Below are 26,323 nucleotides of genomic sequence, written 5' to 3' on the forward strand. Positions count from 1 at the left end.
CATGAACAACTCTTTAGGACAAAAATTGTTAAATTATTAATTTAGCAAACAGTATAATGTATTTACATTATATAATGTCCTCCCTCCCTCCGCCCCCCCCATCCCGTGCCACTAGGCCATCATAGAGAAATGGTTGGTTCAAACAGAATAAAAATTTTGTAACAGTAGCCAAGATATGGAAGCAACCCAAGTGCCCTGCCCATCAACAGACAAATGGATATGTATACAATGAAATATTTCTCAGCCATAAAAAAGAATGAAATTCTGCCTTTTAGAGCAAAGTGGATGGACCTAGAGAATATTATGCTTGGTGAAATAAGTTAGACAGAGAAAGACAAATACTACATATCACTTATATGTGGAATCTAAAAAATAATACAAATGAATGTATATGCAAAACAGAAACAGTCTCACAGATATAGAAAACAAACTAGTGGTTACCAAAGGGGAGAGGGAAGGCGGGGAGGGGCATATTAGGGGTATGGGATTAAGAGATACAAACTACTATGTATAAAATAGATAAGCGTCAAGGATATATTGTATAGCACAGGGAGTTACAGCCATTATCTTGTAATAACTTTTAATTGAGTATTTTCTGTAAAAATACTGAATCACTCTGTACACCTGAAACTAATATAATATTGTAAATCAATTATGCTTGAATAAAAAAAGAATTTTGTATTTAATCATCAGTTATTCTTTATACCTAATTACTGTGTAAGTATTTTATATCATTTAATTTCTATCTGATTACAGTTTTAAAGTTTCATTTTATTTTACTTAATCAGAACACCAAATGCAGGTTAATTTCAGTTTTATAGGGGTTTTTTTGTTATGGTCATTTTTCAAGATAGATTTTTTAAGTAAAATTGGTTAGATTTTGCTTCTAATAATCTAAATATTTCAAATTCTCTGTTGTTAGGCCTTAGTCTTACTAAGCTACTTTTGCTCATTAAAGAAAAGTTAGCCCAGATATGTAGAGATAGCAGTGTGAAAGAAACTAAAACCATTCTGATGGTATAAAACAGAGATGACACAAACTAGGAGGCTAAGAAATCTTCCTCTTCTTCTAGACATATTTGGAGAATTTGACAGGAAAGCAAGTGGCAAAGTTATGTCTATTCTGACAGAAAGTCTGTTCACCCCCTTGTTGGCATAAAGGCAGAGACTGTATCTTTCAAGAACCTACTCAAAAAAATTGAGCTCTTTGATAGTTTTGACCTGAAAGAGATTTTCAGATGCTCCATGCATCTGATTATACAGGTAATTTGTGAGTTCTAGTGTAAGCTCTGTACCACAGTGTTGAGTAATGGTCCGGTACCAACTTATAATTAATATCTGTCAGGATTTACAGCCTAGGAGGGGGTGGAAGGAATAGCCTTGTTAATCCACCCAGACAGGTATAAAATACATTTTTATACCCTTGTAGCAGCTTCAGAGAGCAATTTACAGTATTTCTATGTGTGGGTTTCATAGAAGCATCTTTCTTTATCCTTGGTTTTTCTCTGGGAACATTTGTCACACATCATTCGTTCTATTTTATTTACTGTTATACATAAGCTATATTTTAGGGTTTGGTACTTGAGAAAGCCCAGGGGAGACTTGCTTTGCTATTATTTTAAACCTCTTAATATAGTCTGATAGTTTCAGAAAACTAAGAACCCTTTGGAGGCAGAAAGACCAACTTGTCTGACAGCAAAGAAATAGAAATCAGAAACTCTGGGACCTTAAACTGCAGTCTTCTCATATACAAAATGAGCTGTTCATTTAATTAAAACTTAGCATCCTCAGGATATATTGTACTTTTCTCAGGTTACTGGCAAATTTTAAAATATTCTAGCTTAAAACAGAGCTGTGAAACTAGAGAATCTTGGAGCTGGAAGGGATATTAAAGGTTATCTTGTAACCAGGTATAGGAATCCTTTTTATATATAGTTACTTGCTCATTTTATTTATAGTTGTTTAAGCATTTCAGTGGCAGGAAGCACATTTAAAAGCTAATCACAGTTATTAATCTAAGTCCCAATAATGCAGAGAGAGAGTGGTGAGGAAGCATAATAGTAGTAACTCTTTACCTTAATGAAAAAAATGGTAATCAAAAGTTTTCAAATAAAAGTGTCTTAAATGCCTTTCTGTACTTCAATCCCTTGTGGTTTGTGATTGGGATTCCATTAGTTCTTAAAATATCTGATATTTTCCTTTATATTTGTTTGAATTGGAAAAAGAAACTGAGACCTGTAATGGTTTAAGGGCTTTGATTTGCCCAGCATCAAAGCAAATAAATAATAGAACTGATCATTTCTTACTCTCTTCCTTGTGTAATCCCAGGATTTTCTCTTTTTCCCCTGTACTTTGGCCCCTAGGAAAAAAAGAGAGAGAGATAACATAAGCTTGATAATGGATACTGATCCTAGTACATCAGTCAGAAATACTGTTAGTGTCTAGTCATTCATGTGCTTTGATATTTCTTTCATCCTGCAGGCTTACTGTGGATTTCTTCGTCCTGGAGTTTCTTCAGAGAATCTTTCTGCAGTGGCCACAGGAAACTGGGGCTGTGGTGCCTTTGGGGGCGATGCTAGATTAAAAGGTGAGTGAATCAGTTGTTATAAGAAGGATAATAGTATTTTGACTAAGGAGAAGAGTTAGTCCTTCAAACCGGATTTCTAACCACAAACCACAAAGATCTAAAAGAAGAGAAAAAGAATATTTGACACCATCCTTTTTTTTCTTATTGTATATGAAGGAATCCGTATTTTTATTTACTATTTACCTGCAGAGGTCACTTATCTCTGATCTATAAGACACAGTATTTAGTTGAATAAAGAGAGGGAAGAGGCCAAAATTACTATGAAGTTTCAAGCCAAAGCAGCCATTCAAGCACGTTCGTTTACAGAAGTGATTTTTTATGGACAGAGCTATTTGATGACTGACTCGTTCATTCACCAAACTTACGGCACATCTGCCACTGCCTAAGCACTGTGGTAGGCTCTGAGAATACAAAGGTGAATAAGATGTAGTTCCTGCTTTGGAATTCACAGTCTAGCATATGAGAGAGAGGCATAGACAAATGCAGCACATAGTAATGAGTGCTTTAATAGAGGTACACAGTGTGTGGGACTATAGCTTGGGAGAGCTGCATGAATGGCACAGATAAGGAGGCATTTGGGTACTCAGAAAGGATAAACATTTCTTGCCCTTTATAGTTTATAGTAGAAAAATCACAAACCTATCAACAAAGCTATTGGTCATTTACCATATTATGACATTTGCTTTCCTCTCAGGAGTGTCAGTTATAGAGAATAGTATTATATTATTACTTAGCATGGTTACTATTCTTTGTCAACCCAGCTGGTGACATAAGCTGGGTGTGCTACAGTACAGTCTTGACACTAACTCCCTGAAGTTAGCACAGAACCTCGGGTTAAGGACACCCATCCTCCACAAGACTGCCCCTACTGCAGACTCTAGCTGCAAGTCTGGGGAGGGGGTGTCCCCCTGCCCACCTGCACCTCTTACCAGCTGGCTACCAGTCTTGGGAGTTTTCCACAACCAACTCCTCTAAGGTTTGATAATTCATTAGAATGACTCACAGAACCCAGGAAGGTGCTATTATAATTTTATTACAAAGGATACTCATAGGGTTTATGTATTTCAGCCTGTTGAGTTGTTGTCACATGGATTTATGTTTTATGTGTTTACATTTTTGTGGCATGCTTAGAAAAATCTTCTCTATTCCTTTATTCTAAAGGCTTTCACCCATATTTTCTTCGTATTCAAAAACAAAAACCGCATGTTGTCAGTTTTGGTGTTTTGAAGGTCTACAGAAGAAGGAATTTCTGGGTTTTATTTTATGAAATTCTTTATCATCCTGAATTTGAGGAAACCTGTTTTTCACTCTGGGCTTATTGATCTTATGACAGACACTTTTTTCTGTTTTTCTCTTAAGTAAAATAAATGAGTAGATTCATATCATCAATCCAGAAACCAGGTCTACCATAAGCCTTGGTCATTTGTGATGGACAATTTGGGAAGCTTTATAAATGTGTTCATTTTGTTTCTTTTCTTCATGGCATAAAAGCCTTTCTCTCAGACTGCGGCTTTGCTTGCTCTGGTGACTATTAAGGGTAGTATAGTATACACAAGATTCTCATTGTGTAATTTTCTCAATTATCGAGATTATTTTTCTGTTGTGAGCATATATTGTTTTGTTAGTTTTTTCCAGCTTTACTGAAATATAATTGACATACATAACTATATAATTTTAAGGTGTACAACATAATGATTTGACTTACATCATGAAATGAATATCAAGTAGGTTTAGTGAATATCTATCATCTCATATAGATACAACATTAAAGAAGTAGAAAAAAACTGTTTTCCTTGTGATGAGAATTCTCAGGCTTTACTCGCTTAGCAACTTTCATTTATAATGTACAGCAGTGTTAATTATCTTTATCATGTTGTACATTACATTCCTAGTACTTACTTATCTTATAACTGGAGGTTTGTACCTTTTGACTACCTTCATCTAATTCCCTTTCCCCCAACCTCCTGCCTCTGGTAGACAGAAATCTGATCATATTTTCCTATGAGTTTGTTTATTTGTTTCTGAAGTATAATTGACCTACTTACACTATGTTAGCTCCTGGTATACAACATAGTGATTCTATATTTCTGTATATTTCAAAATGATCTCCATGATAAGTCTAGTTGTCTTCTGTCACCATGCAAAGATCTTATGTAATTACTGACTGTATTCCCTACACTGTACATTTCATACCCATGACTCATTTATTTTGCAACTGGAAGTTTATACCTCTTCCCCCTCACCTATTTCTCTCCTCCTCCCTACCCCCTCCCTTCTGGAAGCCACCTGTTTGTTCTCTGTATCTATTACTCTGTTTCTGTTTGGTTATGTTTGTTCATTTATTTTGTTTTGTTTTTAGATTGTACCCGTAAGTGAAATCATACAGTATTTGTCTTTCTATTCCATTTAGCATAATACCCTCTAGGTCCATCCATGTTGTTGCAAATGGCAAGATTTCATTCTTTTTTATGGCCAAGTAGTATTTCATTGTATATATATACCACATCTTTATCCACTTATCTATTGATGGGCACTTAGATTGCTTCCATATCTTGCTATTGTAAATAATGCTGCAATGAACATAGGGGTACATATATCTTTCCTAATTAGTGTTTTCATTTTCTTCAGATAAATACCCAGAAGTGGAATTGCTGGATTGTATGGTAGTTCTAACTTTTTGAGGAACCTTCATACTATATTCCATATATATTGCATCAATATATATTCTCATCAGCAGTACACAAGGGTTCCCTTTTCTCCACATCCTCACCAACACTTATTTGTTGTCTTTTGATAATAGCCATTCTGAAAGGTGTGAGGTGCAATTTCATTGTGGTTTTGACTTGCATTTCCCTGATGATTAGTGATGTTGAGCATATTTTCATGTGCCTCTTGGCCATCTGTATGTCTTCTTTGGAAAAATGTCTATCTAGGTCCTCTGGCCAGTTTTTAATCTGGTTGTTTGTTTTTTTGGCATTGAGATGTATGAGTTCTTTGTATATTTTGGATATTAACACCTTTTTGGATATATCATTTGCAAATATCTTGTCCCATTCAGTAGGTGGCCCTTTTCGTTTTGTTGGTTTCCTTCACTGTGCAAAAGCTTTCTTGTTTACTGTAGTCCCATTTGTTGATTTTTGCTTCTGTTTTCATTGTCTCAGGAGACATATCCAAAAAATATTGCTAAGACTTATGTCAAAGAGCATACTGCCTATGTTTTCTTCTAGAAGTTTCGTGGTTTTAGGTGTTACTTTTAATCCATTTTGAATTTATTTTTGTATATGGTATGTGAAAGTGGTCCAGTTTAATTCTTTCGCATGTAGCTGTCCAGTTTTCCCAACATCATTTATTGAAGAGGCTGTCTTTTCCCCATTGTATATTCTTGCCTCCTTTGTTATAGATTAATTGCCCATATAAATATGGGTTCATTTCTGGGCTCTCTATTCAGTTCCATTGATCTGTGTGTGTGTTTTTGTTCCAGTACCATGCTGTATTGACTACTGTAGCTTTGTAGTAGAGTTTGAAATCAGGGAGTGTGATTTGTCCAGCTTTGTTATTCTTTGTCAAAAATTGCTTTGGCGGGCTTCCCTGGTGGTACAGTAGTTGAGAGTTCACCTGCCAATGCAGGGGACACGGGTTTGTGTCCCAGTCCGGGAAGATCCCACATGCCGTGGAGCGGCTAGGCCCGTGAGCCATGGCCACTGAGCCTGCGCGTCCGGAGCCTGTGCTCCGCAACGGGAGAGGTCACAACAGTGAGAGGCCCGCGTACCGCAAAAAAAAAAAATTGCTTTGGCTATTTAGGGTCTTTTGTGTTTCCATACAAATTTTAGAATTATTTTATTTCTGTGAAAAATGCCATTGATATTTTGAAAGAGATTGCATCAAATCTGTTATTGTTTCTGTAATTTTAAAAAATCTTATTAAAAATGTTCTCAACAACATGGATGACCTTGAAAGAATGATGCTAAGTGAGATAGATACCATATGATCTCACTTATATGTGGAACCTTAAAAAAAAAAAAAGAGCTCATAGATACACAGAACAGATCAGTGGTTGCCAGAGGTATAGGATGGAGAGTGCACAAAATGTGTGAAAGAGGTCAAAAGGTACAGACTTCCAGTTATAAAATCAATAAATCGTGGGGATGTAATGTGCAGCATGGTGATTATAGTTAATAATACTGTATTGTATATTTGAAAGTTGCTAAAAGAGTAAATCTTGCAAGTTCTCATCACAAAAAATATGTAGCTATGTGTGGTGGTGGATGTTAACTAGATTTATTGTGGTGATCATTTTGCAATATATACAAATATCTAATTATATTGTACACCTGAAATGAATATAATGCTATATGTCAATTATATTCTGATTGTATAAAAAAAAAAGAGTCAGCCGTAGGAACTGTATAAAAACCCCTCTTTTATAAGCCCACTTTCTCATTAGCCACATAGCATATATGAGCAAGGGAGCATTTAAATCCTAGATTAATTTCCAAGAGAAGAGAGCATTAAGAAAGAGATGTTCGCTGATGAACCAACATTAGAGAGGCAGAGCGGGTGCACAGAGAAGAATCAGAAGCTATGGTCCAGTTCAAAGTATTGATAGATTAAATAAAGTTGGTAAACAAAAACCCTTTGAGAGCAGATAAAGACAGGGCCAATATTAACTTCTCTGAACTGGCCATCTTTATCTGTCCCTAGGTCTTAGTAATGTTTCAGGAAGACTCATCTGAACCATCGGATGCTATCCCTACCCTATAAGAAAGAAGGGAGGAAGGACAGTTAAAACAAGCAAACAAAAAACTTCATGGAGGGAGAACATGGGCATATAATAAACCCTTAAATTTACCTTTCTTTTATTAGAAATAAGGCTAAATATTTTTTAACATGCTTTTTTTTTTTAAACATCTTTATTGGAGTATAACTGCTTTACAATGGTATGTCAGTTTCAGCTTCACAACAAAATGAATCAGTTATATATATACATATGTTCCCATATCTCTTCCCGCGTGCGTCTCCCTCCCTCCCACCCTCCCTATCCCACCCCTCCAGGCGGTCACAAAGCACCGAGCTGATCTCCCTGTGCTATGTTAACATGCTTGTTGCCTAACTGTGCATGAGTTTTTCAGTTTGTAACAATTTAATTTTGAATGGCTTTCATTGTACGTTATGCTAACAACTAGTAAGAGAATATTTTTCATATATTCATTCATTCAACAGACATTGATTAACAGCTTTCTGCCCAGGCAGCCAATGGCCCTATGAGCCAGAGGGTAGGAAAGAAGGGACATAGGGAAGAGGGGCTTGATGCCTGTCCTCCAACAGCAGCCAGTTACCTCCTGCAGGCTTGTGGAACCAAAGGGGCTCTCTCTGTCCTCCTGCCTGGCCCCTCATCTTTCTGAGGACCCTCTGGAGGCCCGTGGAAAAGAGCTTTTGAGTGAATGTGAATTCTCCTTTCTGGGGCTCATAGCTATTACAAAGTGACACTACCCCCACCTCCAGTTCACACTTGGCTTTCAAAATTTTATTCTCACCCATTTCTATGGTAGCTACCTCTTTCTCCTGTGTTCTTTCAAGATAATAGTTCATGTGTTTTGTCTCTTCTTGGTAGAGCTTGTTGTACTTTGGTTGCCCTGAAAACTCAGCTCTCTGGTAGACTCAGGAAAAGTTATGATTCTGTAGATTACTTGGCCTTTTCTCATTGTTAGATAGAGTAGAAGCACTGTTTTTTGCTTTTTTTGTTTGTTTTTTGCAGCATTATTTATCCCATCTCAGTAGAGACTGTTGAGTGGGCTCCTGCCCCCTAAGTGTACCACCAGGCGCCCATGAGATTTTTAGGAGATAACTTGAAACCATTTCTAAATAGTTTTTAAAGCAAATTATGTTTGTTTCATCTCTTATTTCTAATTTTATTGCATTGTAATCAAAGAGTATAGATAAAATTATCTCTACTTTTTAAGAGTTTTTTGGGCTTTTACTTGTGGCCTAACATAATTGTTGTATATATTATGTTGGCACTTGAAAAGATGTCTCTGAAGGGTATAGAATTTATACTTTGTTAGATTCTATACCTATTAGATCAGACCCTATAGTTTTCTAGTTTTGTCTGCCTGCTTTCCGAAGGAATCAAGTGGTGCTCTAAAGTTCTTTCTGTTGTGTTTTTGTCAATTTCTCATTGCACATCCTCAGTGTTTATTTTTTGTACCTCTCCATACTGTGTTATCTGACTTGTGAAAGATTATGCCATTGCTAGCTTACCATAATTTGAAGCTATCTTGATGCAGTCCTGTGCATTTTCTTTTCTATCCCCATTCCCTACCTTCACTACCTAATAGTGACTTGCAAATAAAATAAGCTTAATGAATTTCTATTTGACAAATAGAAATTTCAGCTCCACCGCTTTCTGGCTCTGTGACCTTAGACAGGTTAATTAATCTTTTGGTGCCTTTATTTCCTGATTTTCAAAATGGAAATAATACTAACATTTATTCAGTTTTTGTAAGGATTAAGTGAGTTAATCCTTGTGAATCTTGAGTTTGTCCTTTAAAAAAAGCTGCTAGAACGTTCAGCATGCTACAGTATGGAGCTCAGTGTTAGCAGTTGTTACTAATGTTACATGCTAATGGCCTCAGACCATACCTGTGGTATAAAGTATCCATGGTTTTACTCATTTTTTGTTTGGTTCATTTGTTACAAGAGGACACTGTGAATTGTTTTTTGACATTATTCATATTTATTTGAAGAATTTTCACAGCTTAACATTGATGCCAAAAAGAAAATTAAAACCAAGCTCCCTGCAGGTTAATTTAAGTGATTATTTTGGCACCTAGCTGTGCTTGAAGTTAGAATTTGATGGTTTTATATCATACTTGGAGTCAGTCCATACACCCTATTAGATTTGTGATTTATTCTCATCTAAATTGTGATAACAGGAGAGTTCACTTAAATTGCGAGACATAATTGTCTAGATGTGCAAAGATCTTGGGGATGTAGTGAGGTCTGAAGACAGTTCTGTTTAAAATGATCTTTTGTTAGTGATTACTGATGTATTTAAGGTCAAGATTAATTTAAATTTCTGAAAATTTCCTTTGTGTATTTATAGTCTAATATCCAATGCAAGGAGAAAAGTTATAACAGATTATGGAATTATACTCTGAAAGAGTCTTTAGGGATCATCTGATTCAACTTCTTCATTGCACAGATGGCGAAAATGCAGGCAGGAGAGTTAAGTGACTTGGCCAAAGTCATAGAGCTTAGATAGCTAGCAGAAGGGCAAGGCCTGAGTTCAGGTCTTCAGTCTCCAGTCCCAGCTTTTGTTACCATGTGTACCCAAACAGAAATGGATGTGAAATCAAGAATGTAATATGAACTGGTTCTCTTATTAGGATCCAGCCTCTTTTTTGGTAGATCTGTCAAGCTTAGCTCCAGGAGCCTATCCACAGGGACAAAGTGGCCTGTGAAGCATTTAAAACTTAAACTCTATAAGGAGATACATTTTAAATGTTTTTATTAATATTTTATTTCATAAATGGCAGATGACCAGTGATCTAGTATTTCTGTATGTAAGGACGAAGTAGGACTAAAAGGACTTTTCTTTGGGTCTCTCTCTCTCCTCTCTGTCTCTTAAATAGGAAATACTTAAAGCCAAATTTCATTCAAACCAAAAGATAAAAAAATGATACCTCTGGTAGAAGAAGATGACGATTCATTGGTTTCCCTTTTTATATGTAGTTTAATTAGGAACCTTTTAAAATTGAGTGCACTGAAGCTTTAATGTATGTACAAGTTGGTTGAGTGGTTTTAATTAAAACGTATCTCTATTTTGAGATAATTACTTTCAACACTCCAAGATTAATGAGGCCTAGTCATGGTACCTCACTTGTTGGGGATACTCAATAAATATTAGTTTGGAAATTAGGAAATACTTTGGTATTTTAGAATATCACATGTATTCTAATGTCTTACATTGTTTCCCAAATTTGGAGATACTCAGCTATATCAAATTTACTAGTTCATCTTAAAAATATTTTTCCTTCCTACATAATTTTTAAACTTTTTATTTGAAAATAATTTCAAATTTACAAAAAGTTAAACAACTCTGTGTATGTTTATGTACATATATGCTTGTGTATTATATACAATTTTTTTCTGAATGATTTGAGCTTAAGTTACATACATTATACCCCCTTTGCTAAATACTTGTGTTTTTCCTATTCTCTTATATAAACACATTACAGTTATAAATTCATAAATGTACCTTGATATAATATTTTAATCTTCTCATCCGTGTTGCAGTTTTATCAGGTGCCCTAATCAAACCCGTTGTAGCCATTTTGCCCTCCAATACAGGGTCCAGGGTCAGGTATTGCATTTAGTTAATGTCTGAGCCTCCTTTTGAATCTGGGTATTTCCACAGCCTTTCTTTGTCTTTCTTTTATGACATTGACATGTTTGAAGAATACAACATTCCGTGAGTTTATCTGCTGTTCCCTCATAATTAGGGTTATATTATGCATTCTTGATCAGAGCAGTACCTATAGGTGATAGTGTCTGGAGGCACTTAGTGGTCATCTGACCCCATTAGTGATGTTAATTTTGATCACCCAGTCAAGGTGTTATCTGATTTTTCCACTGTTGCAGAGTTTTTTTCCTCTCTTGTAGTTAATTAAGTAGTCTGTAGGAAGACACTTTGACAAAGACAAAATTTCCCTTAGGTTTAGCATCCTTTATTGATCTTTGCCTGATTCAGTCTTTACCATGATGGTTGCAAAAAGAGGATTATCTCGTTCTAGCACTCCCTCCCGACTTAACCAGTTAGTCTTTGGCTTTCTCCTGTGAGTAAAAGCCCTCTTTCTCTCTATTTATTATATATTATCATTGTGAACTCAGGAATTTATATTTTTTCAGTGATTTGTAAGTTATTACTGTACATAATATTTTGATGCTTAGCTTGTCCAGATTTGGCTAGTAGGAGCTCCTTCAAACTGGCTCCTATATTCTTGTGACAAACATCCATCAGTTTTCCTGTTTTTGAGCACTTCTTCACTTTCTGGTATAATAAAACATTCTGGGTTCATCTTGTACCTGTCCTGTCCTAACCATGGAATCAGGTGTTCCCTGAGGAATACAGCTCTGTTAGGTGGAATGGTATTAGGTAGCAAGATCTGGGCACTAGATGTGCTCATTGCTACTAAGATGTCTTCTTTTTGGCCCTTTCAGCAGACAAAACTAAGAAATGCACATACACACACACACACACACACACACACACACACACACTCACTCTCTCTCTCTCACTCACACACACACAAATGTACATATTTTAGAAGTCATGAGTACATACCAGTGCCTTCCATTTCAATCTATCAATCACCACAGAGTTCTTTTTTGTCTTTTCCCATTCCGTGTTGTATTCCCTCTTCCATACTGAGAACTACAGCTGCCAGCAACATCAACAAATTAACTCATTTGTTCAGTCCTGAAATGTATTTTAAAATAGTTTCAGAATTGCTTCACCTGTACTACTATGGTAAGCAAATCTAGTAAAAAGAGTCCGGGAATTGTTTGCAATTCTTTCCTCGCCCAAGACTGAAGGCATATTAGTCAAATATTGTGGTCATAAGTTACTTGGATTAGTTCTTACTTTCATCCTTTCATTTTTCCTTTCCCTGTAGTGCTATTCTTTTGAAATAAAATTAGGCTCATTTGTTTTACTTTGCTTTCAGTTACAGGTTCCTCCCCATTCCCATTCTTATTGTTTTAATTTTGTTTTGAATATGTAGAATATTAACATGCTCTCAAAAAATCAAAACTATATTTATCCTCCATAGTGTTTTAGTTTGATTCCCACCTCCCATTTTATGAAGGAAAAGATATGTTACTAGCAAAAGGGCATTTATTGTACATTTGTTCATTTTTGTTATTTAAAGTAAATTTTGTTGGGCTTCCCTGGCGCAGTGGTTAAGAATCTGCCTGCCAATGCAGGGGACACGGGTTGGAGCCTGGGTGCAGGAAGATCCCACATGCCATGGAGCAACTAAGCCCGTGCACCACAACTACTGAGCCTGTGCGCCTAGAGCCCGTGCTCCGCAACAAGAGAAGCCACCACTCTCTGCATCTAGAGAAAAGCCCATGCGTAGCGACAAAGACCCAATGCAACCCAATGCAGCCCAAAATACATAAAATAAATAAATTTATTTTTAAAAATAATAAAAAAATAAATTTTGTCTATTGAGATTAAGATTATAAAGGAATTTAACTTTTGGAAATATACTCCAGGCTGAGTGATTTGTAACTCTGATTTGTGGGGACAGTGGTTCTCAATGATTTTCCTTTTCCAGTACACCAGAGTTAACTGTCCAATGTTTTCAGTAACATTCACTCCATGCTGTAGTGATTGGGTGGAGGTGGGAGTGCAGGAGGGATAAGGATGTCTTCTCTAACCCATTTTTGAGAATGCTTGCTTGCTGTAGGGTTAATGAGAACAGTAGAACCTCCCAAGTATATTGCTCATGGGAAATCACAGAGACTCCTTTGACAGAAAAAAAAAACAATGACTATGTATAAGATAAAATAATTAAATCAAGCAAGCAAACACAAAAATTTTAGTTCCAGATTAGTGTAAGTGAAAAAAAAAAAAAATACCACTTCAGTGCCTTAACTGTGCTGCCTCAGATGCACCTTCCTTTGTTTTCCCACAAAGATGCTTACTTACGTGGGAATTCTGTGGCTTGATGATATTCTCAGCAGCATGTCTGTTAAGTCACAAAACTAGATGATTTATATTCATCCTGTATTTGCCATTGCTAATAACGTGTATATTAGGTTTATAAATCTTTAATCCAGGATAAAGCTATGACACACCAGCTATAATTTACCTGGTTGAAAGAACAGAAGGTATCTTGATGTGAAGTGTCATAATATAGTTGTGTTTCTTCTCTTTGCTACAGCCTTAATACAGATACTGGCAGCTGCTGTAGCTGAGCGAGATGTGGTTTATTTCACCTTTGGGGACTCAGAATTGATGAGAGACATTTACAGCATGCACACGTTCCTTACTGAAAGGAAACTGACTGTTGGTAAGTAGGGGATAGTCTTGACACTTGGTATCTAGATGGATTGTACACCATCCAGGAGGAGCACTTGCTAAATCTGGATAGATCATAGTGGATAAGAAAAAATGGAAGTGTGACTTTGATGGGGCGACAAGGTCTTAGAGGGGCAACACTTGCAGAATCTTTTTCTGGCAAACTTTCCTCCTCAATCCTGAATGAGTATGTCAGCTTATTAATTTAAGGCCGAGAAGTTGGAGTTAGTGTCCATTTTTTACTTTTGTGTGTATAGAAAACTGAAAGAGGGAAGGTATTGGCGGGTAAGTTAAAACCTAAGCGGCCTCCCTCTGAGTCATGTTTATCAGACATGCCAGCATCCTCCATCTACTGTTTCAGCTGGACCTGAAAGGCCTTGCTATATGGGAGCTAAATGTAAAATTAGAGTTGCCACGAACTCCCAAAACAATGCATGGATGATGTACCATGTATAGCCTGCTGTAATTATGAACTAATAAGTAGTTTCTTTAAGGTATTCTAAAAAATTTTAACTTTATATCAGGAAAGCCTTCCAGGCTTTTTTTTTAAAAATAAAGCCTTCATGCTCTATTTTCAAAAGCCAAATGTGAGTATATTATTTAGATTAAGATAAAACTGAAGTGTTCTGTAGTAGTTTTACCCATCTACATACCTTAATGTGCAAATTGGTCTGGCTTTCTGCTCTTCAGGAGAAGTATATAAGCTGTTGCTACGATATTACAATGAAGAATGTAGAAACTGTTCCACCCCTGGACCAGACATCAAGCTTTATCCATTCATATACCAAGCTGTTGAGTCTTGTGCGGAGACCACCAACCAGCCAGGACAAAGGACTGGGGCCTGAGGATCCAAGTGAATAGAACCTCCTTCCACCTCTCATGAGAAACATCCTTTCTGAACTGTCAGGTGTAACATATGAACTGACTTAATATAAATGTGTATATAATCCACATTTGCAGGCAAGGATGCAGTCCCTTCCACAAACATAGATTCAGACATGTTTTGTTTCCATTTTTTTCTATTTCAGTCTTCATTCTTTGATTTTTCTTTCTTTTGCCCATAAGATTTCTTGTGAAATTTCATGAAAGTTTGTGCTCAGCCTGTCAGGTCTCTTTTTTGATGCCTGTATATTATACAAATTGCCTCTGCAGCTAGCAGATGCCAGGGAAGAAGGTGAAATCCTAGAATCTGTTCAACTAACTGGGTCTGCTAAAGATCTCCCTGTGAGCCTTTCACTTCCTACTCTTCTTATGATTGCATTGTTGGAGTTTTTGATTTTTGAAAATTAAGAGTTGGGGTTTTTTTTTCATACATGTTACATAATGCATATCCCCTGCGTTAAAAGTTTTGTATTTAAGGCAGAATAATTTCCAGAAAGTTATTTAGTGACATCACCTTTATCTGTAATGGTTTGTCTGTCCTTTTTCCCTGATCAATTTTTATTGATACAGTTTTTGGAAACTGACCTAAATGGAAGGAAATGTAGAATAAAAGTGTTTCCCAAATGGTGTTTAAAAAACAAACAGATTCAAGAGACTTGAAGGATCTTTTGTTTCTTGGGATTTTTTTTTTTCTTTCTTTTTGAATTAGGATTATTGTTTGTTCCTTGGTGCTTGAGGCATATTCATATAACCAGAGTTTAGAAACTGGGAACTTCATGGTGATCTGTACATAGTGAAGTTTCTCTAGTACTCAAAGGTTATATAGTTAATAAATTTTCATTAACAAATCATGTGTCAAACTCCCATATCATCTATATTTCATATATATAAAAAATATATGTTCTTTAAGTGTGTCTACATGCAAGCACATAAAATCTAAATAAAACTGGAATTGTGGAAATGATTAGGTTTAGGCTTTATTAGGGGCTCTGTTTAAAATTCTTTATTTACAATTGTGTCCATTTAAAATGGGCAACAAACATAAATAATAATGTCTCTCAGAAGTTAAAGCCAATGTCAATTCTGTGTTAACTGAGAGTAGAGTTTAAGCACAGAAGCACTTATTTATATTTCTAAAGTAATTCTAAACCATACTGTTGAAGTTCTAGTTTATAGTCAACTGTCAAGGAAAGCTATTGGTGGTCAAATCCTATTAATAAGGAGTTTTAAGTAGATGGTCCAAACACCTGGTATCAATATTGGCAGGGAAAAAATGGGGCCTTGGCCAGCATCTGCAACTCTTTTTGTTTATATAGAGATTGAGAGGTTAGTGGAATTTGGCACCTGAAGGCAGCCACTTGTCACTGATGAAGTTTTTTAAGATTTTTCATCATCTCTGAGTCCAAGGTGTCTGGCTTTATTTCTACTGGTACTAAAGTCTTTTCTTTCCTTCCCAACCCATTCCATGCTTTGGTTAAGCATTCATGGTATATTTCATTTCTTTTTATCTATCTCTATATTCTTTCTCTCTTATCTAGCCCCAAGACTAAGTAAACAGTTCTTTAAAATGTTGCATGAACAGTTTAGGAGGTTCATGTGGTAGAGAAATCATTGAGTCCAGGTAAGAAGACCCCCCAGCCTAATATTACAGAATACAGGTACTAAGACTCAGCTCTTAGTACTGAACAGGTTGGTGACCAGGCCATCTTCCTGACTGCCTTTCTGCTATTGAGGGGTTTTCAAGAATAAAAGCCTGCCTACTTCTTTGTCCCAGTACAGTCTTGAATTGGGACGGTTTAATCATGAGGAATGTATAGAGAGAAATAATGTCCATTTTTTGTGGTGGGGAGGGTGGTGGAGAGAACATGATTACTTTGTTCCTAAAGGCCCTCTGTAAAAAGAGGGACAAAATCAGACACTGAACTAACATTTGTATCTATTTTAAGACATTTAACAGCACCTTTTTGTTCTCTTTCATTTAGGGTTTCTTTTATTACATGTTGTTTACCCTTCCCTTCTTAAATCTACTGAGGCATGAAAGGATATTTTCAGTTTAGAATTCTTAGGTTTTTAATATAACTCACTTGCTTTTCACTTTCTATCTAGCTCACTCAAATGTACAATAACAGTTTAAGGAAACAATGTGGACTAATGGAAAGGGCGTGAGATTTAAAATCAGGCCAGCTGGGTTCAATTGCTAACTGTATCCCCAGCTAACATTTTAACCTTCTCTGGATAAACTGAATTGCTGAGCCTTACTTAACTCATTTAGAAAATGGGTTATTAGCACCTACCAAGAAATACTGTATATAAAGCAACGTGCATAGGGTCTGACACTCAGTTGGTCCTTAATAAATGCCAACTATTTTAGTTGACCAGAAACATGTATGGGGCACCTACTGTACACTAGGGACTGTGCTCATTGCTTTATATATTTTAGCCCGTTTTACCCATGGGCTAACAGATGCCCAGACGTTAGGGAGTACCATCTCAACCTCCAGGAGTTCATTATGAAAGGAGACTTACTTTGTAATCTGATAGAGCAAAGGTTCTGACACTCTTGTTCTCTACCAAGTTCGTAGTACAGCTTATTCTTCATCATAAATAACTAGTTATCAGTGGGGTATATTAAATGGTCTCTGAGACTTACCTCTTTTCTTCCTGGTTGAAGTGACACTAAAGGCAAGAAGATAGGTATTTGAAAGCGAGATTGAAAAGAAGATCTAACCAAGCTCCAGGATTGCTATGTCAGGTACTTAGCCAATAATATATTGCTTTGGAAACCAAGCATTAAGTTGCCCCACTCCAAGAATATGACGGAACAAAAAAGTCACTGGATTATATTCTTTAACACTTCAACAGGAAGAGAAGCAATTGCATAGATTCTCACCTGTTTTCTTCTGTCTTCTCCAATCCATGTGGCTGCATATTCATGGCTTTTTTCTGATGTAAGGAAGAAGTGCATCCTAGGAAGTCTGCTTTAAAGACAAACAAAGGTTAAGAAGGTGTGTCCTTCCTCCTCTCAACCCTGTGGATCTGCCCCAGTCCTTTTTCTGGAGGGAAGGGAAAGACCAGCCATTCCTGGAACGTGAGCTCAGAATATTTAATCCTGTCCTTTGGGGGCTGGAAGTGGGTCCTAATGTGATACTTATTAGAACAAACTGCCGGAATCCACTGACCCACTGCTGTGCTCCGTGCCCACTGGAGTCCCCTTAGTCCCTCCTCACCAGATTCACACAGACCTACTGAGCCTTTAAAGTGCAAGGTTTCCCAAAGAAGACAACCAAAACTGTTCATCTGATAACTGGTTTTATTTTTCCTGACTGTTTATTTTAAATGTAGGGCTAACAGGTCATGATGATTTTGAACCTGGGGGATAAGGAGAGATCTGTGCTAATGTTTACATGATTTTTCTAGGAAGAGAATAAAGAAATTTTGATCCCCTTGGTGCCACCTAATATACATACTCTCATTTTATTTATTTTTTAATTTATTTCATTTATTTATTTTTGGCTCCGTTGGATCTTCATTGCTCCAGACGAGCTTTCTCTAGTTGCAGAGAGCGGGGGCTACTCTTCGTTGCAATGTGCGGGCTTCTCACTGCAGTGGTTTCTCTTGTTGCAGAGCACAGGCTCTAGGTGCATGGGCTTCAGTAGTTGTGGCATGCGGGCTCAGTAGTTGTGGCTCATGGGCTCTAAAGCACAGGCTCAGTAGTTTTGGTGCACGGGCCTAGTTGCTCCGTGGCATGTGGGATCTTCCTGGACCAGGGCTGGAACCTGTGTCCTCTGTATTGGCAGGCGGATTCCCAACCACTGCACCACCAGGGAAGCCCCATGCTCTCATTTTAAAAATGTGTGTCTTAGGTATTTGGTTAAAGTTTTTGCATATAGATTTGTTATTCCACATTAGGTGTTAGGCATGTAGAAATGGTCACAGGCATAAGGAACTTTCCAAAGGTAAAGAGAATTCAGGATGCCTTAGTTTTTCTTCCTTGCCAGGTTCCTGAGGTCATGTTTCCTGTTCATTTCCTTTTCCTAGTTTCCATCTTCCCTCAAGAGAGCTCAAATAAGAAGATGTCTTGAAGGTTCTGAGGACCACCGTCCCACCCCGTCCTTCCATTCATTCACATATTCACAGACACAAGTGCCTTCTCTGGGCAACCATTAAACTGCCTGCTCAGGGATGCAAGGATGAATGACTTTTCCTCTGCACTCAGATCTAAACTGAGGCACAGAGAGAGGGTGATGCAAAAAACCCCACAAATATCATTTTCTTTTCACTACTGTGTTGCAATTCAACCTAGAAAAACGAATTGAATTTTTATGCTAACAATTTAGAAATTCGAATAGGCCCCTGGACAATGTCAGTTCACCAGAGTGTTTAATGCCCTTACACAACTTTCTCTGTTGGGGAGTTGTATAAACAAATGGCCTAACTTATAACGTTTAGATGGGCTACCTAAATGCCATTTCTTGACTTAATATAGGAGCCGGCATGTGGCTTCTTGCCATCTTGATTCCTATCATCTCAAGTGCCTGCCATCTTTGGTTCTTGGATTCTGAGAAAGTGGCACTGGACGCTAAAAAGTAGATTTCCTAATAGAAATGTTACTTTTCCCTATGGTGAGTCCACACAGGGTAGGTAGAAGGTCACGTTTATTTTAGCTGGAATTATATTGCCTCAGTTTGAATACTATACATTTAATAGATGAAAAATGAAAATTAGCTTTTACTTGATATCAAGGAAAAAATAAATTTTACTTGGCATCAAAATATTTCAAAATATGGGAACCTTGGGGATAAAATAATAAAAGGGTCCTTGGTGGTGAAAAGATGGGAGACCATGGCAGAGTGTTGCATTTTCTATTAAGATTTGTAACAAGAACCTATAAAGTTGGGCATAAAAAATTTCAATATTTGGGAAGAAATATACTCACTGTAGAATTGATAATACTCTCAAAAATATACCCTGATCTGCTCTTGAACATGTATGAAGCATCGTCATCAGAATCTTGACCTTGCAGTATTTTAGAGTATTCATTTATTCCACAGATATCATATTTCATTAATTCTAGAACATTTTTTTCACATTGTAGCATCTGGAATCCAAATACTTCTAAAACTTGGTGGTATATCATAATTTAATTTGCAGTATTTTTTAATGGTAATAAAATAAATGTATTCTATAATCTATGGAATCTTATATTTGAGGAAACACGGTAATTAGAATGCCAGCCATATACCAGTCAGTTTTAAGCTTTGGAGCTGTAATTGTGACCAAGATAGACTGGGTCCTTGTTATCAAGTTTACACTGTAGTGGAGAACACAGACGAGAGCTTGTAACATGACTCAGACTGGGTAGTCAGGAAATGGTTTTCTTTTTAAGGGGAATTTCAGACATATACAAAAGTAAAGTAGGGTAATAAACCTACGTATATGTATTATCACCCATCTTCAACAATCACCAATTCAGAGCTAATTTCGTTGGCTCCATATTCCTACCTATTACCCACCCCAATTTTTTGAAGTTCACCCCAGACATAATATGTCTTTAAAGACTGTACCACAATACCATCACACTAAAATAGAAAGGACTTCTTATTCCAAAACATGGAGTACACAAACATTTCCCTATTCTTCCTGCTAAGTACAGCTAAAAACCATGAACATGATATATAAAACAAATATAAAATTCTGAAAGGGGGAAGAGAGAAGGCAGACTGGCTAGGGGAATCCTGGGAACCAAGGAACAATACAGTGGTAAGTTCCCTGGATTTTGTTATTGGTCTTATATTCTATAGTGATTACTGGAAAAGGCAGCCACCTGGAAATTCTGAGTGCAGATAAAGAAAGGCCCAAGAAAAGCCTACTCCCTTTAGCCAATGGACCAGGAAAGGGGCAGCCTACGAGACAGAAACTTTTATGTAATAAACCCTCTATTCAAGCCAAACACACAAAAACAATAACAAAACTAAGACCCTACCAGCAAAGATAATGTATAGAGCCTAGACTTTCACCCTTTCCAGGTTACAACAAAATGCTCCAGTAGGTCAGGTGGTAAAGGGGGTCTCTCCCAACGCAGTGTGAGTGGAGAACACATGCGAACACTGGACTTCTATCTCCACCTGGGCTAACATGGCTCCTCTCCCGTTTCCTGTTAGGTGCCCTGCCCCTTCCACTAGGAAGTGTCAGAGGAAGCCTAACTGACAGAACTTTTTCCCACTTCTCAGCAGAACTGAGGCCATTCATGCACTTCCATCTACCATTCTGCACTGTCAATGGAGAATACATGAAGAGCATCAGGGTGCTCCCCTTCCTAGCCAGAATTATGTCAGCACAGCCTACAGTGGAGCCTGAACTCCAATTTCTACCAAGCAGTGACAAGGAGCCCTCCCCTCTGTGTGTCAACTGAGGCAGAGAGGAGAACCTGAACATCCATCTCCATCTGGCTGTAACGAGGCAGTGTCTTGTTCCCCAGCTGGAACAGTACCTGAGGCCAGCTAAAACAGGTATCAGGGCTTTCCTGGTGGCGCAGTGGTTGGGAGTCTGCCTGCCAATGCAGGGGACGCAGGTTCGTGCCCCAGTCCGGGAGGATCCCACATGCCGCGGAGCGGCTGGGCCTGTGAGCCGTGGCCGCTGAGCCTGCGCATCTGGAGCCTGTGCTCTGCAACAGGAGAGGCCACAGCGGTGAGGCCCGCGTACCACAAAAAGAAAAAACAAAACAAAGAAAACAGGTATCAGAGGAGGCCTGCTAAAACACAAGATTTAATGAGATCCCAGATTCTCATAATATCCAAAATGTTCAATGAAAAATCACTTTGAATGAAAAGTCACTTATCATACCAAGAACCAGGAAGATCTCAACTTGAGTGACAAAAGGCAACCAACAAACAGCAATACGGTGATGACACAAATGTTAGAATTACCTGACGAGGATTTTAAAGCAGCCATCATAAAAATGCTTCAACAAACAATTATGAACACTTGAAATAAATGAAAAAGTCTCAGCAAGAAAGTAGAAAGTCTCAACCAAGAGGTAGGATATATAAGAAAAACCAATTTAAAATTTTAAAACTAAAAATATACAGTAACAAATTTTAAAAAAACCCTCCAAGAATGAGCTCAACAACAGAATAAAGAGGATAGAGGAAAGAATCAGTGAACTTGAAAATGGAACCATAGAAATTAGCCAATTTGAACAATGATAAAAATAGACTGAAAAATAATATAAAATAGGGCCTCAGGAAAATCTGAGACTATAACATATGATATAACATTCATATCATTGGAATTCCAGAAGAGAGGAGAAAGATGGTGTGGGATGAAGAAGTGTTCAAAGAAATAGTTTCTTAAAAAATTTCCCAAATTTATCAAAAGACATAAAAACCTATAGATTCAAAAAGCTGAATGAACTCCAAACAGGATAAACTAAAAAAATTCCACACCAAAAGCACATCATAGTCAAACTTCTGGAACCAAAAAAGAAAAATTATTGAAAGCAGTCAGAAATGACATCTTACCTGCCAGGGCAGAGGCCAGGAGACATCACGGTGGTGGGTCTATATGGCAGCAGCTCTGTGGGGCTGTCTGGCTCTTACACTCGGCCACCACCGGCTCCTACAGGGTCTTCTGCAAGGGGCTGACCCAAATACTGCTCGTCTTAGACCTGGCCTGGTGGTTGCGCATCAACTTACCCTACGTCTTCATCATAGCTTCCATGACGCTCAAAGTCCACATGCAGGTTCATATTGAGATCCATCGAAGGCCTTCCTCGGACTGACAGACGTGTCCTTAGGCTCGGGGCATCAGAGAACACCTGACATCAGAGAGTCAGGGACTCAGCATCCACCTCGCAGAAGAGAAGGGAGCAGGTGATGACTCAGACAAAATACTGTATAGACTTAACAGAACACAGAAGGAGAGCCCTTGCCCATCAGATATAACTTCCAGGACGAATAAGCTTGCAGTTGATGTAAATGGTAATTCACAAAACGAGGAGTTAACACTGGAAATGAAAATGATCTGAGTGAGGTCAGCTTCTTGCTTCACGATGGCAACAAAGCACTTCCATGTTTGCAAGAATCAATAAGAAGAAATTCAGCTTCAGCAGCTGTTCAGAGGAAGACTGGATCTGTTCTTTGCTCCTGCAAAAGAGTGTTTTGCTGGGGTGTCCTGTGGCACTGGAGAAGCTCAGGTGAGGCACTGGCTGGGAGGAGGGCCCACTGCCACTGAGAGCCACAGAGGACAGAGCCACAAAGGAGAGCCTGGGGAGTCAGGACTACCATCCTCTCAAAAATGGTCAGAAATCGGGATTTGTGAGGATGAACCACCAAGTGCTTTTCTGGAGAGGCTAGACTCTGAGTTGGAACTGTCTTGCCTGCATTCCATCCTGTCTACACTGCTGCAGCACATCCCCAAATATTCTTGAATGATGAGACAAAATGTGTTTTCCCTGGCCATTCAAAGCTCATGTTTTCAGAGCAAACAGTAGAATACAAGAAAATGCTTTCATGTGAAAAAAGTACCTCAAATGATCTGCAGATAACACTGGCATTACTGGCTCTACAAGATTTTGAATTTGCAAATCTGTTATGTCATAATTAAGGTACAAGCAGAACAATAAAAATAGATTAATTTTAAAAGTCCTAAATGATTTCTTTTGCATTAAGTCTGGATGCAAACCATGCAGCCATGAAGCTCCTGCTTTGGTTTGTATGACCAGATAGACTTAAAGTAAGTGGAATTCAAATTCATGGAAAGCTGGTTGATATGGAAGAAAATTTTTGACTTTTAAATTGTGCTTGAAAGACATTCAGGATTGGGAAACCATTTCAAGGAGAATATTGATATATCCTACATAAATATCAGATTAGACCCTAAAGATTTAACATGAAGCATTTAATATGCCTTCAACACCCATTCTAAAGGGCTACGGTCCCAGATACTGTCTCTGACCATCTAATGGAAGTAGATATTTGTAAAATCAACCCCTCTGTACTTGCTCTGAGCCAGGCTGAGTTGATGGTAAGCTGTTACCATTTCTGCATTTTTTTTTTTTTTTTTTTTTGCAGTACGTGGGCCTTTCACTGTTGTGGCCTCTCCCATTGCAGAGCACAGGCTCCGGACGCACAGGCTCAGCGGCCATGGCTCACGGGCCCAGCCGCTCTGTGGCATGTGGGATCTTCCCGGACCGGGGCACGAACCCGTGTCCCCTGCATCGGCAGGTGGACTCTCAACCACTGCGCCACCAGGGAAGCCCCATTTCTACATTTTGTAGAATAATTTTGGTCAACAAAATTTGATTTCTCTTCTCACATGCCTTTCCTTCCACTTCAAATGCAATAAATGGAGGCCCTACAGTGAAAGTTGCAACATTAACCTTACCTTTAGATAAACCTTTCTCTAATTAGGAACCCTAGCAGTGTTATTTGAAATAAAAAGGAGCTTGAGGCTATCTGTCGTTGCTCAGTTATAGAGAGGCAAATCAAGTATTTCCCTTATAGAAGGTTTCCAGTTTATAGGAGTCAAGGTATCTCTTACACTTAGATTTTTCTGGGTTAACTCCTTTTGTTGTGTGTTGATAACTTTGATAAAAGGCACTTAAGAGTGTAAGTTTTTAAGGAGTCCCAAAGTAAGACTTAACCAATTTCAGAATTATTTGACTGCATATATTAGTTTATATTGTGTGCTAAATTACTATGCCGTGTGCTATTTTAGTGTTTTGGGAAAATGAAAAATAAAGCCCATTCTTTGGCATAATAAATGTCTCATTTTATGTGTGTAAAAGAAAATTACAATTGGTTTCTCATCAGGAACAATGAAGGCCAGAAGGAAGTGGCACAACACTTTTCAAATTCTGAAAGAAAAGAACTGCCAATGCAGAATTCTATATCTAGTAAAAATATGCTTCAGGGATGAAGGGGGAAAATCAAGGCATTCTCAGATGAAGGAAAACTAAGAGAATTTGTTTCCAGCATACCTGCCCTAAAAGAATGACTAAAGGAAGTTCTTGAAACAGAAAGGAAATGATAAAAGAAGGAATCTTGAAACATCAGGAAGAACAGAAAGAGTAAAAATATGGATAAATACAGTACACTGTATTTTTCTTGAGTTTTCTAAATTACGTTTGTTGAAGCAAAAATTATAGCTGTCTATTGTGGTTTTCAATGTATATAGAGGAAATAAGACAATTATAAATGGGAGGGTCAAGGGCATAAAGAGAGGTAAGTTTTTTATACTTTGCTCAAACGTGAAATATTGATGCCAGTAGACAGTGACAAGTTATGTACTTATAAGGTAATACCTAGAGCAACCACTCTGAAAGCTATAGAAAGAGGTACACTCAAAAATGCAATAGATACATCAAAATGGAATTTTAAAAGTTCAATTAACCCACAGATAGGCAGGAAAACAGAAAAATGTTAAACATAGAGAAACAGAAAATAAAAAATAATGGCAGACTTAAATATGCATACATCATAATTACATTAAATAACAAGACACTAAATATTAAAGACAGAGATTGGCAGTGCATTAAAAATATGACCCAATTATATGAACTATATGGTATCTGTAAGAAACTCACTTCAAATGTAATGATAAAGGGAGGTTGAAAGTGAAAGGATGGAATAAAAGATATACTTTGAAACATTAATCAAAAGCAGGAGTGGCTATATTGGTATCAAATAATGTAGACTTTAGAGCAAGAAATTTAGGGATAGGGAGGGATGTTTCATAGTGATAAAAGGGTCAATCCACTAAGAAGACAGCAATCTTAAATTTTTATGTACAAAGTAATAAGGATGCAAAATATGTGAAGCAAAAACTGACAGAAATGAATGGAAACAGACAAATATAAAATTATAGTTAACGACTTCAACATCCCTCTCTCAACAACTGATAGAACAATTTGATAGAAAATCAGCAAAGGGAATTCCCTAGCAGTCCAATTGTTAGGACTCTGCACTTTCATGCTGAGGCCACGGGTTCAATCCCTGGTCAGTGAACTAAGATCCCACAAGCCATGTGGTGCGGCCAAAAAACACAAAGAAACAAGGATATAGAACTCAACATCATCCCATCAATCAATCAATGTGATCTAAACACTTAAAAAACACTCCACTCAACAATGACAGAATGCACAAGCTTTTCAAGTACCTGGGGAATATATGTCAAGATAGACCATTCCTAAGCTATAAAACAAACCTCAACAAATTGAAAAGAATTGAAATAATATAAAATGTGTCCTCTGGCCACAATGGAATCAATTAGAAATCAATAACAGAAAGCTAAAAGGAAAATTTCCAAACACTTAGAAACTAAACAACACACTTCTAAATAATTCATGGGTTAAGTCTCAAGGGAAATTTTAAGATATATGTTTAACAGAATGAAAATGAAAATATATACACACTACTGTATATAAAACAGATAACCAACAAGGACCTACTGTATAGCACAGAGAACTATACTCAATATTTTGTAATAACCAATAAGGGAAAATAATCTAAAAATATATATATATATATATATATATATATATGAACCACTGCTGTACACCTGAAACCAACTATATTTCAATTAAAAAGAAGAAAGATCACAAATCAAGGCTACTGCCTCAAGAAACTAGGGGGAAAAAAGCAAAATAAACTCAAGCAGAATGCAAAAATAAAGAGCTGAAATGAATGGGACAGAAAAAAGTTAATTGAGAAACACAAATGAAACAAAAAGCTTTGAAATGTTCAATCAAATTGACAAACCTCTCAAGA

The 26,323-nt window shown here is 37.3% G+C and overlaps 2 protein-coding genes across 3 annotated transcripts in view; both read left to right on the forward strand.

Moving 5' to 3' along the window:
* Nucleotides 1-15,838, forward strand: part of PARG (poly(ADP-ribose) glycohydrolase) — a 111,285-nt gene extending 95,447 nt beyond the window's left edge. The window contains exons 16-18 of one of the 2 annotated variants that reach the window (XM_082854144.1): nt 2,482-2,587; nt 13,537-13,665; nt 14,364-15,837. In XM_082854144.1, coding sequence (XP_082710270.1) covers nt 2,482-2,587; nt 13,537-13,665; nt 14,364-14,518 — 390 coding nt within the window. In that variant the 3' untranslated portion in view covers nt 14,519-15,837. Of the gene's footprint in view, nt 1-2,481; nt 2,588-13,536; nt 13,666-14,363 lie in introns of both variants that reach the window. The other variant, XM_082854143.1, reaches the window with a different exon arrangement.
* Nucleotides 15,839-22,118: 6,280 nt separating this feature from the next.
* LOC309971788 (protein FAM220A-like) lies at nt 22,119-23,159 on the forward strand (the record flags this gene model as incomplete). Its single annotated transcript, XM_082855169.1, is given in 5 exon segments — nt 22,119-22,296; nt 22,412-22,567; nt 22,570-22,681; nt 22,683-22,954; nt 22,957-23,159. Coding segments are annotated over 5 exon segments (921 nt in total).
* Between the last annotated feature and the right edge of the window lie 3,164 nt (nt 23,160-26,323).

The sequence above is a fragment of the Leucopleurus acutus genome (genome assembly GCF_964270905.1).
Source record: "Leucopleurus acutus genome assembly, chromosome: 14".
Classification (NCBI taxonomy): Eukaryota; Metazoa; Chordata; class Mammalia; order Artiodactyla; family Delphinidae; genus Leucopleurus; species Leucopleurus acutus.